General features: G+C 36.4%; 1 protein-coding gene across 2 annotated transcripts; it reads left to right on the top strand.

Moving 5' to 3' along the window:
• The first annotated feature begins 480 nt into the window (after positions 1 to 480).
• LOC114377488 (beta-glucosidase BoGH3B-like) lies at positions 481 to 12,524 on the top strand. 2 transcript variants are annotated; one of them, XM_028336019.1, is made up of 10 exons: positions 481 to 771; positions 873 to 1,077; positions 1,716 to 1,920; positions 2,174 to 2,264; positions 2,743 to 2,888; positions 3,261 to 3,504; positions 4,423 to 4,527; positions 4,609 to 4,791; positions 5,232 to 5,433; positions 11,818 to 12,524. In XM_028336019.1, the coding sequence occupies exons 2-10, from the start codon at positions 927 to 929 to the stop codon at positions 12,294 to 12,296; spliced, it is 1,806 nt and encodes a 601-aa protein (XP_028191820.1). In that variant the 5' UTR covers positions 481 to 771; positions 873 to 926; the 3' UTR covers positions 12,297 to 12,524. The 2 variants fall into 2 exon arrangements, with proteins under 2 accessions (XP_028191820.1, XP_028191819.1); XM_028336018.1 differs by lacking the exon at positions 481 to 771 and having other exon boundaries at positions 812 to 1,077.
• Positions 12,525 to 13,213: the final 689 nt, after the last annotated feature.

Raw genomic sequence — 13,213 nt, 5'->3', positions numbered from 1 at the left:
CTTTTAATAGTAACCGTCGAATTCTATGTCTTCCACGTGTATACAATAGTTTGCTAACTAAGTATATCTAATGTTATTTGATGGTTATGCATAACTTCTTCCATTAACCGCTTCAACTATTATTCCAAAATTCAAAATAATCCTATTTTTGGGTGCTTTTAAACCCCACTTGCTTTAATAGACTTGTCAAAAACATTAACTTTAATCAAAATAAATTTCTTCTATAACCAACTCAACTTTTCGAAATGTAATTCACATATTGATCACCCTTTATTGTACCCTTCCTTCATCATTGAAACAAATTCTATCGAAATTATATATGTTCCATAACTTCAGCAATTTCACATAGAAAAGGTAACAATTAGATAGCAAGAATGTTAAAAAAGAAAGGAAATACATTTAATAATATTCTTTTTCGTTTATTTAATTATAAAGAAAATGGTAAAGTTGCTGGAGCCAAACTCTTCCTGAAGAAAATCAAGTGACCAATAGGCTACCTGGTTATGCTCATTCGATTGATGATCGGTTTACGTATTTTTTAACTTGCTCCTTCTTTTGTTTCTAATGCCGTATTGCCCGATGTATCTTCTACCGTTTTTCTTCGCCATTTTTACCTTTTAGTGTTTCTTGGGGTTTATCCCTTTTTTCCAACAATAAAAAGGGCAAAACAAATTTACCAAAAAGAAAATAGAGGGACTTTGACCAATAGAGTAGAATTTCAAGTGAAAGTTGGAGCAAGATCATTTGTTAGCCAAAGCCGTTGACAGTAGTGTATGTACTTTTCGTTATCCGTTATATATAAGAGGACAACACCAAATTGAGTTCTGTTCTGTTCTGTTATGTTGTGTTCATCATTTGTTTGTTGCTTACAGAAACATAATAACACACTCACTAGTCACTCCCCAACCACCTTCAACCAAGGAGCCATGGCTTGCGTTTACAAGAATCCCGAAGAGCAAATTGAAGCTCGTGTGAAGGACCTTCTTTCTCGCATGACTCTGAGGGAGAAGATTGGTCAGATGACCCAAATTGAGCGCACTGTTGCCACCTCTTCTGCCATTAGAGATCTCTCCATTGGTACACACACCTTAACCCCTTTCTCCACTTTGTCATTTCTTGCAGGGTTTGAACTTGTTGGAGGTTGGAATGAATTTGATGAGAGACCCCCATTGAGAGTGTGTCTTGAAAATTGTTACAGTTAGTATATCTGTCTATGGGAACTTTGATGAAGTTTTTGTGTGTATTTGTGACCCTATTTTGTGCAAGCTTTGAACTTGTTGGAGGTTGGAATGAATTTGAGAGACCCAATTGAGAGTGTGTCTTAAAATTTTTTACAGTTAGCATATATGTCTATGGGAAACTTTGATGACGTTTTTGTGCGTATTTGTGACCCTATTTTGTGCAAACTTTGAACTTGTTGGAGGTTGGAATGAATTTGAGAGACCCCGATAGAGATTGTGTATTAAAAATGGGAAATTTGATGCTTGGGTGTGTAATTGTGCCTCCATTCTGTGCAAGCTTTGAACTTGTTGGAATCTGAAATGAATTTGAGGGACCCCTATTGAGAGTGTGTCTTGAAAATGGGAACATTGGTGATGTTTTTGTATCGATGTATTACATGGTCCATTTGTGTCTGCATTTTGTTCAAGCTTTGAACCTGTTGGAATTTGAAATGAATTTGAAGGGTGGCGTTTGATTATTTGTGCACTCTATAGGGAGCATACTCAGTTCTGGTGGCAGTGCACCATTTGAAAATGCACTGTCGTCTGATTGGGCTGATATGGTGGATGGCTTTCAAAAATCAGCTCTTCAGTCGCGACTGGGAATACCTCTCATCTATGGGATTGATGCAGTTCATGGTAATAATAGTGTCTATGGCACTACCATATTTCCTCACAATATTGGCCTTGGAGCTACTAGGTTAGTACTCACTTTTCTCTGTGCTTTTAAACTCAATTAGCAAAGCTTAATATTATTTCAGTGGGGAATGGCTCTCTTGTACTGAACAGAGGGGAATGCACAAAAAACAAAGATGCTAACTTCATCAGAGATTGTGCTGCATTTATTTTGCTGGTCCTGGAATGCTGAATTACGTTGGCATTTGAGTTGATATAGGAGTCCTCTTTTCGCCATTGAAATTAAATCTTACTTTTCACTTCTGGCATGCTTGTAGGGACAGCGATTTAGTTCAAAGAATTGGAGCTGCTACAGCACTTGAAGTTAAAGCTTGCGGAATTCACTATAATTTTGCTCCGTGTGTGGCGGTAAGAAATTGCAATCAGCTAGTCATTCTATGTCTAGATGAGTTATGCCAGAGAGCGACATAGATCATGCTGCTTTTGCAAATTAGAAACTAGAATCACTTGGATCTTCATTATGTGCAAGTTTCTTAAATTTTGCAAGAAAGCAAAGTTTTGCCCCTGGTACACATTATTCACTAATCTTTGATGTTCATCAGTGAATTCTGTATATACTTTGCATGACAATTACAACACTTTCCAAGAATCCTGGACTTTTCAATCAGTTCTCATAGATTGTATGTACAGTTCTATAGTTTATGCATTTTTTTTCTTTAAAAAACTGCTGATGTGTATTATTACATTTATCCAAAAAAATTTGCATCTGTTTCTAAATCAGTTCCAAACAGGAGTTAAAACAAGAACGATGATCAAAATATATCTTGCATATTTTTCCTTTATTTTTTTTTTCTGAGAATGGCAATTCACTTGGTTAAATATACAGGTCTTGAAAGATCCTAGATGGGGAAGATGCTATGAGTGTTATAGCGAGGATACTGAAATAGTCAGAAAGATGACTTCCATTGTTTCAGGTTTGCAAGGCCAGCCTCCACAAGGACATGAACATGGATACCCTTTTGTAGCTGGAAGGTAGGCAAAAGCCATTCATATAAATTTTAACAAAATATTTGTTCAAAAGTATTGAAAATTAACTATTATTGTCCCAATAACCATTTATATTGACACTTGACAGCAGGATGACTACAGCATTTATATATCATTTTCTATAATTCACATTTTTAGGAGGGGGATTTTCCCCCCCTTTAGTTCAGTTGTAAAATGAGTCCCTGAAGTTTTCAGGCTATTAATATTTTGTTACCTATTTTCCCTTTTGTATATTTTCCTATTTCTTCACTCTGCTCATGGCATGAATTTGTAATTATTTCAAAAAACTTTAACAAAATTAATTATTATACATTTTCTTTATCAATATCGTCATCTTATGTTCAAGTTATACTTCAGGAACAATGTCATTGCCTGTGCCAAGCATTTTGTTGGAGATGGAGGTACTTACAAAGGTGTGAATGAGGGAAATACTATATTATCTTATGAAGACTTAGATAGAATCCACATGGCACCTTACTTAGACTGCATTTCCCAGGGAGTTTCAACCATTATGGCCTCCTATTCTAGCTGGAATGGACGCCAACTCCATGCTGACCATTTTCTTATAACTGAAATCTTGAAAGATAAGCTAGGTTTTAAGGTAAAATATCCCTAATAAATATATCTCCTTATTACTGGATAATTTTCAAGTTGCATTTGCATCAATATGCTTGAAAAATATGTTACCCAATTTTATACTTTAGCAGATATTTTCTGTATGTTATGGATTAAGACCAAAAGCATTTCTCCATTTTATGCTCTTTCTTTTCATGTTGAAAAGATGGAGGCTCTTCATGTTTTCTTTTTATTAGATATAAAAAGTTAAAAACAATATAAGAGCCTCCACTTATTAGCTCAAGCTTTTAGGATAATTGTCCCTTGACACACTACCAGAGCTTCTTTGACTAATAGCATGTTTGGATTTGTGGTGGGGAACCTAGCCTCAAATCCCCATTTAAGAATGTCTAGTTGTTTTAAACATGATTTTGTTCCTAATTAAAAGCACAATAGACTAGAAGTGGAAAATTATAGCTTTTGTGTTGAGTTCAAAATTTTACACTTAAGTTATACTACAAACTTTTTGAGATAAAAACTTTTCTAACATAAAAACCATTTCAATTTAACCAAAAACAATTTTCTAAAATCAAGATCATTCAAAATCAAGTTTGTAAATGCTTACAGCTCACCCAAAACATACTCTAAGCAGTCAAGGATTCAATCCTTACCATCCCTACTCTTCTAATAAAAAATGATTTTTAGCAGATGTTATAATAGGCCCACGCCATTGTCTACACTTCAAGTCCAAAAAGATCATGAGAAGAGGTGTGGTAGATATAAAAACCATTTGCAAGCTTTCTCCACCTAACAACTTAAGCTTTTAGAACAATTTGTCCTTGACAATTTGAGGAAAGTTGTAATAAGATATGATAGCAATAACTGAAATTGTGTTTCATTTTCTTATGTTTCTGGTTTTGATTATAATTTTTTTTAACTAAGTCCTAGACCATTGCCGTTATAGGGTTTTGTGATTTCTGACTGGGAAGGACTTGACCGACTGTGCCTGCCTCATGGATCAGATTATCGGTACTGCATCTCCTCTGCTGTCAATGCGGGAATTGACATGGTAAAGATCTTCGGTTAAAAGAATATTTTATCATAGTGTGCTTTTCTTAATCTGTTTCCATCTATTCAATAAAATATGCAGGTGATGGTGGCTTTTAGATTCAAAGTTTTCATTGAAGAGTTGACCTCCCTAGTTGAATCAGGGGAAGTACCTATCAGCAGAATTGATGATGCTGTTGAGCGAATTTTGAGAGTAAAGTTCGCTGCTGGTCTTTTCGAATTTCCTTTAAGTGACAGATCTTTGTTAGATATAGTTGGTTGCAAGGTAAGCAATAACTTGGCTCGTAGTGAATTTGTCTTTCCCATTGTTTAGGCTAAGTTTTCATTTGAGAATTTAAATATATTTCTATTTCTGATCAAGAATGTTAAATCATAATCTAGTTTTATACCCATAGGAGTTTCCCACACATCATCAAAAAGATTATTTCTGTAGTTCCTTATGGATGGATTACTTTGTTTTAGTATTTATTGCTTTCACAAATTCTCCTAATATATGGAAAAATCTATCCTTATATGTTAGTGACTCAATTTGCCATACACAAATTAGTAACACTTACTCCTTTTTACATTTATATTATAATTAGTTAATTATGCACTTCCCATTTCGTGGCATTTTAATTTTCTGTGTTCCCTGATTAATTGTTTGTTAGTATCATGACTTGTTGAAAATTTTAAGTTTGTTTTAACATAATACAATTTCTCCAGCCACATAGAGATCTAGCACGTGAAGCAGTTCAGAAGTCCTTGGTTTTGTTGAAAAATGGAAAAGATCCTAGCAAACCTTTTCTTCCATTGACTAAGAATGCTAAGAAAATCCTTGTTGCTGGAACACACGCCAATGATCTTGGATATCAATGTGGAGGTTGGACTAAAACTTGGTATGGAATGAGTGGGCAGATCACAGTTGGTAAGCCATTATTTTTTTTTCTTGCTTTTCCAAAGTTTTTTGTTGACTTTCTGTTGTGCATGGCTCATTTTTTATGGGCGGATAAATGTTGGAGTGGAGCATATGGGCCACCTGTTGTTGGGTTAAGAAGTGAGTTGAGAGTGTGAGGGTAAGCCCCTGTGGTACGCGTGATTCTATACGCATAAAGATTGTTAGCAAGTCACATTGCTTGCCTCAATTCTCGAGTTGCAGCTTATATATCTGTTGGACAATTTCACTTAGTGACAATCGGTTTTAAGTTGAAATCTAACATGGTATTAGAGCCTATAGCCCATCTCTGTTCTCGCCTATTCTAGTAGGTCCTCCTGTTTTGGCCAGCATCTTCGTTCTCGCCTATTACAAGGAAGAAATACTAGCAATAGAGATTATACTAGTACTCTAAAACAAATGAGAGGATCACCACACCAATTAGCAAAAGATAAACCAGGGACCGAGATCCCATTGTGATGTAATCCCATTGTTTATAAATAAGGGAAGAAAAACAGTCGCTCTCCTCCCGAAGATGTAGGCACACTTGTCAAACCTCGTTTATTCTCTTGTATTTGCGTGTGAGTGTGATTTCTCTCATTTCCTTTGAAATTCCTGTTGCTATTTCTAACAATTGGTATCAAATGATGCTTAAATCCGGGACCAAATTTCGGATTGTGGTAGAGGCGTGTTAAGGATTTGTTGACACATCAAGGTCTTCTAAAGGCACTGTGTGACTCAAAGTCTGATAATTTGAAGGCTTTGGATTGGGAGGAGTTGCAATAGAGGGTTGTGGCAACCATACGCTTGTGTTTGGCTGACGTGGTCCTCTATCACGTGATGGAGTTGAAGTCTCCAGGCGAGGTACAAAAGAAATTAGAGAGTTAGTACATACCAAAATTGCTGACAAACAAACTGTATATGAAGTAGAAACTGTATGGGATAAAGATGCAAAAGGGTTCGGATCTCCAACAACACGTGAATGCCTTCAATCAAATTATCAACGATCTGGCAAGGTATAGATTGAGAAAGAGTATAAGGCATCTATTCTATTGTGTTCTTTGCCTTCTTCTTAGGAACATTTGGTGACAACCTTAACTTACGGGAAAGACTCAATCGGTCTGTAAGTGAAACAATTCAGGCTACACATATGTTTCATTCTCAACGGAGACAAAATGCAGCAGGATGTTTGCAAGGCAATGGTTTGTATGTGAAGGGGAAATAAGAACGTGGAAGGACACAAGGCAAGGGTTCTGGTGGTAGGCAGAGAAAGAAGTCCAAGTCTAGATAATGCAAGAAAACAATGAAATGCTACAAATGCAAGCAGAATGGACATTTCAATAGGAATTTCTTAAAGTTGAAGAAATCTGGTGAAAGGGCATTTCACTCAACAAATGTGATAGAGACTAATGATTACTACAGTGAGAGAGATGTTTACTATAGTGAGGGAGATGTTCTCTCTAGTTCATGCAATCAGTTAACAGATGCATGGATTCTTGATTCTAGATGTTTTTACAATATGACTCCCAATAAGGAGTGGTTCACCACATACAAGTTAGGTAATTTTGATAGTGTCTATATGGATAATGACAAAGTGTGTGTTGTTGTTGGAATGGGATAGGTGCAAATTGCTATGGATGATGGTTGAGTAGAACATTCTGTGATGACCAACATATCCCTGAGTTGAGGAAAAATTTGACCTCACTTGGTACCTTGCAGGCGAATGGTTTCAATTATAGAATTGATGGAAATTAGGATACCCTCAGAGTGTGTAAGGGGGCGTTGTGATGAAAGCACGACAAACTGTAGGAAATATTATAGGTTGTTGGGGAGCATTGTTATTGGCTGAGTTGCATCTGTTGGGTCTGATGATGATGATGCTACCAGATTGTGGCACCTGTGTTTGGGTCATCTCAGTGAGTGTGGGATGGTGAAGCTTCATAAGCGAGGACTCTTGGAAGGAGTTCAGAGATGCTAGTTGGACTTGTTTGAGTACTTTGTGCTTAGGAAACAGACTAGAGTGCGGTTTAAAGCTGTAAAACATACCACCAAAGTGATTCTAGATTATGTGCATACTAATGTGTGGGGTCCTACTAGAGATTCGTCTTTGGGGTGGTTCTCGTAAACTTTCATTGATGATTTTTCTCGCAAGGTTTGAGTGTATTTCTTGAAACAAATATCTAAAGTCTTTGAGAAGTTCAAGTTGTGAAAGTCTGAGGTGGAGAACCAAACGAGCAGAAAGATCATGTACTTGAGGTCTGATAATGACACGGAATACACAGACTCACGGTTCCAAGAATTCTGTAAGGAGCATCACATTTAGAGACATTTTTCAATGTAGAAAACACAACAGAATAATGTTGCAGAGAGAATGAATAGGTCCTTTACTGAAAGTGTCCGGTGTCTAAGGTTGCAACCTGGCCTTTCTAAAGGCTTTTAGGCAGAAGCGACGGATATGGCATATCTACTCAACCAATCACCACGAGCATAATCAGATGGGAAAGTTGTAGAGGAAGTTGGGACAGGTAACCTTGTTGATTTTGTGCATATATCCAGTTATGAGAGATCTAAACTTGATCCAAAGTCAAAAAAGTGTGGTTTCGTAGGTTATTCCAAAGGTGTGAAGGGGTTCAGGTTTTGGGATCCGGTTTCCAAGAAGATAATGATCAACAGGGATATAATGTTTGATGAGCAATCCATGTTACTGGAGGTAGTTGAGACAACTGTGTCAGTGTCTGATGGAGCTTCCCCTAGCTCCATGGAGATTCAAGTGGACTTTGAGCAATTGTTGGTTATTCCTGAGAGGGTAGAACCATGCAGTTCAAGACTTGAGCCCACACCCGCAACTGAGCCTAGATAGGTGAGTCCAAGTGAATGCATCAGGAGTACAATATTGTCAAAGATAGAGATCTTCGCACCATTATACTCGTCCGATATGGGTTTGAAGAATTGGCTAAATTGGTTGCCTTTGCACTTCTCATTAGTGCTAGAGATCCTTCTACCTTTCTAAAGGCTATGAACAATCAGGAGAAAGATAAATGGATGGGTGCTATGGTGGAGGAGATGGAGTCTTTAGAGAAGAACCAGACGTTGGAGCTAGTTAAGCTTCCTACAAGCAAGAGAGTCATAGGGTGCAAATGGGTGTACAAGAGAAAATCTCTGGTATTAGAATAAGAAGGGTAAAATTCAATGCTTGCCAGTAGAAAAGGGATATGCACAACAGAAGGGGGTTGATTATGATGAGACTTTCTCCCCAGTTGTAAGACACACTTCTATCAAGGAGGTGCAAGCCTTGGTAGTTAGTCATGACTTGCACTTGAAGCAAATGGATGTGAAGATAACCTTTCTTCATGATGGTCTAGAGGAGCAAATTTACATGGAACGGGCAGAGGGGTTCAGTAAAGGTAGACTGAGTCGGCTGGTTTGTAAGTTGAAGAGGTCTCTCTGTATGGATTGAAGCAGTCTCCGAGGCAATGGTACAAGTGATTTGATTCTTAGATGCTTTGGATTGGCCACAAGCAATATGAGTATGACTATTGTGTTTATGTGAGGAGCCTTGATGATGGCTCTTTTATTTTTCTACTACCATATGTTGTTGATATACTAACTGATGGTAATCATATGTGATGTGAATGAGTTGAAATCATTGCTGAGCAAGGAGTTCGACATGTAGGACTTGGGTCCTATCAAGAAAATTCTTGGGATGGAGATTCACAGGGACCGAAAATCTAGACAATTGTGGTTCTCACAACTGGCTATGTTGAGAAGGTGCTAGACAAGATCAACATAAGCAATGTGAAGCCTGTGAGTACTCCATTGACAAAACACTTGAGTCAATGTCCGAAGACAGATGCTGAGGTGGAGTCCAAGTCAAAGGTTCCTTATGTCAGTGCAGTTGATTGCTTGATGCATGCTATCATGTGCACTAGACCGGATTTGACACTTGATGTAAGCCAAGTCTGCAAGTTTATGTCTGACCTAGTGAAGTGAATCTTGCGGTATCTAAAAGGTACAACAAGTCATGGTATTATGTTTGGCAATCAGCAAGGTGATCCTTCAGTTGTGGGATATGTGGATTTTGACTATGTTGGTGATCTGGATGGCAAAAGGTCTACAACAAGATATGTCTTTACTCTTGCAGGTGGGCCTGTTTGTTGGAAGTCTATTATTCAGTCTCTTGCGACAATGTCAACAACTGGAGCAAAGTATATGGCGGTAGCAGAGGTTAGCAAGGAAGCTGTGTGGTTAGCGAGACTAGCGAAGGAGCTGGGCATTGAGCCAGATGGAGTTCAATTACATTGCGATAGCTAGAGTGTTATTGATTTGACAAAAAAATAGGTGTATCATGCTAAAATCAAACATTGATGTGAGGTTCCATAAGATCAAAGAATTGATGACATCTGGTCAAATTTTACTTAGGAAAGTTCACACTTAAGAAAATGCAGCTGATATGTTAACCAAGGAGGTCACAACTGACTAGTCCAAGTAATGCTTGGACTTGTTGAATGTTGATTAGTGCTAGATGTGACTGGACCCCCCAACCCAAGAGACTGAGGTTAATTTACTATTTATCTTCCTTGGGGATGAATATTTGTCAAGGTAGAGATTGTTGTGCATGACTCATATTTTATAGGAGGACAAATGTTGGAGCGAAGCGTAAGGGCCACCTTTGTTGGATTAAGAAGCAGGTTAGGGGTGTGGGGGTAAAGCCCCCGCGGTATGCGTGATATTGTACGCATAAAGATGATGTATGCAGTATAAGATAATATACATGTAAATATTATGTATGTGGTTTAAGATAATGTACACATAATGATAATGTACGCGATTTAAGATAGTATACACATAAAGATAATGTACGCGATAAGGGAAGGGATTCACTTACTCCAAGAGTAAGTATTTCAACTTACTCTCAATCCTCACCCTTGATTATTTTAAAATCTAGCGATGTCAAATAAAAGGGAATTTTATCTCATGTGTCTTCTCCCTTCCCTCCTTTGTCGTTTCCTTTTCCTTGCCATATGCAACATGAAAAAACAGGGCAGTTGGATTTACGTGAGAGAAGAACTGTGATTCTGGATTCTGTGATTTTGAGACTAATCAGAATAGAAGATGCAATTTCCCGCCTTGTAAAATGTCCCATCATGGTTGGTTATTTCTTGCGGCATGACTCTGGTTTAGCAAGTCTGATGCAGCTTCGTCCTCTTAGGCTCTTTCTTTAAAATCTTGAGTCAAGCATTTTCTTGTGTAAGATTGAGCTTTTGTCCTATTAAAAAATGCAACAATCAAACCTAAGTCAGAGCCTTTTAACAAGATTGGATGTTTTATTGATACATATATTGTAAAAATATCCAACTAGCAATTTTGCAATGGTATAAATTTATCAAAAATGAGATAACAATACAAAAGCAAACACATTATTGATGTATAAGATGCATATGGGATTGTGTTTTCGTGGCCTTCACCCGCTGGAAAGATGAATAAAAAGTTGGTTCAATTGCATTTTGTGAATCAGATGACAAGGAAAAGGAAAGAAGTGTAGTGCGTCTTTCTTGTTGGCAAGGAAAAGGAAACAGCAAAGGAGGGAGAAGGCACGTGAAATAAAATCTCCTTTTATTTGACACTATTAGATTTTAAAATAATCAAGGGTGAGGAATGGGAGTAAGTTTAAACACTTACTATTGGAGTAAGTGGATTCCTTCCCTTAAGATAATGTGCGTGTATATTATATGAGTTTAATATCTATGCACTGACAGTGTAAAACTGTTTTATATTGACATCCAATTACAAATCACAGTTTAAATTACTTTAAGATAATTATTTAAAAAGTCAATCAATTTACCATACATGATGAGTTGTGATAGGATGAGTGTGTAAAACTTTTTACACTGTTGATGTATAATCCTTTTTCTCATTATATATTATGATGTAACTCCGTTGTAAAACAAAAAAAAAACATTTGCTTTACTCCCAAGGACGTAAGCACACTTACAGAATCTCATTAAATCTCTAGTCTTTGCATGTGTGATTATGATTTCTCCATTTCCTATAGAATTCCGATTGCTACTGCTAATACTTTCAAAATCAAAGAAACTTTGTTTATTCTCCATGGTAGTGTAGTACTTGGATGATATTGTTTGGCTTCTTAGGTAGAGTAATTTCTGATTTTATAAATCTATAAATTCATTTGGTCTTTCATTCCCTCCCAAGTATCAAGTATAGTTTTTCAGTCTTTGTCTTGAATAGATGTTCATGGAGAACATGAAGATTAATTTATATGAATCGCTAATGTTAATGCAATATTTTTCCTTTATATTATTCTTTGTCTATTTTCCTTGTTAAACATGGTTGTTACATGTATGACACCTACCATTTCAGGGACAACAATTTTGGATGCTGTGCAGGCAACTGTGGGAGCAGAAACAGAAGTTATATATGAGAAATATCCGTCCGAGAACACCATAGAACGCAATGAATTCTCTTTTGCAATTGTAGCTATTGGTGAAGCTCCATATGCCGAGACCTTGGGTGACAATTCAGAGCTTACAATCCCCTTAAATGGAGCAGATATCATAAGCCTAGTTGCTGACAGAATCCCAACTCTTGTTATTCTGATATCTGGAAGACCTTTAGTCTTAGAGCCATTGCTATTGGATAAGATTGATGCTCTTGTTGCTGTTTGGTTGCCAGGAAGTGAAGGAGAGGGAATCACAGATGTTATCTTTGGCAGTCATGGCTTCAAAGGTAAACTACCAGTGACTTGGTTCAGAAGAGTTGAACAGCTTGATCAGCCAGCTGATGCAGTTAATTCATGTGAACCATTATTTCCTCTTGGTTTTGGGCTGGCATATAACTAAAACTAGCAGAATTTACATGAATAAAAATGCTAAAAGTACCCTAAGATAGGCAAGGACTTAATAAAAGTAGATTGTGAATAATACTTGCCTTCCATATTAGTTAATAATCCCCAGGGTACAATTGAGATGGGTAGAAATTGTGTGACAGCTTGTATATATATTTAAAAGTTAAAATTTGCTTTACAAGAGCTTCCAATATACCAACCATAATCAGTTTGTCCCTTCACAGTCCTATGTCGGTTGCATTTAGAGTATTTTTATCCAGCATAATACTTTTGAAATATGAATAAATTATCCAAGCCTTCTAATATCCAATACCATCAATTTAAGCATACAACATAAATTCTGATTAAAAAAGAGGCAACTCAAAATTACTAACAAAGTTTAGAAAATATAATTAAGTTAAAATATGATAATGATATATCACCGGTTTGATTTGAATCAGTTTAAACATAAATAAAAATTGATTCAAATCAATCAGCTTTCAAGTTAAAAAAATCACCCTAAAAATAATTGTCTTTTTTATTTTCTTTCAGTTTGTTTGGTTGTAAATACTCTTTGCTTTTGGTTCGGAAAAATTATTTTCGACTTTCTTTTTATTTCCCAACTCCAGCATTTTATGTGGATGTGTTTTGGAGACGGCGGGGAACAAAGGCTATTTGACAGTCACCACGTTGCCTTTTTTTATTACAAAAAGGATATGTCTCAAATAGGATTTTGAAAATTAGAGAATTATAATAAATAGGTTAAATTGTGATTTTGCTTCTTTTCATTTTGAAATCTATCATTTTGATATTTTTGGATTTTAATGGTAATATTTGGTCTCTTGAGTCTTATAAATCGATGATTTTGGTCATTCAGATATATTATTAATAAATAATTATAATTAATTGAGTTATTAAGTTAATTATAAATTA

Source organism: Glycine soja, chromosome 11, assembly GCF_004193775.1.
Source record: "Glycine soja cultivar W05 chromosome 11, ASM419377v2, whole genome shotgun sequence".
NCBI classification, from domain to species: Eukaryota; Viridiplantae; Streptophyta; class Magnoliopsida; order Fabales; family Fabaceae; genus Glycine; species Glycine soja.
The sequence above is the reverse complement of the archived record's forward strand: the minus strand, read 5'-3'. Positions and strand labels throughout refer to the sequence as shown.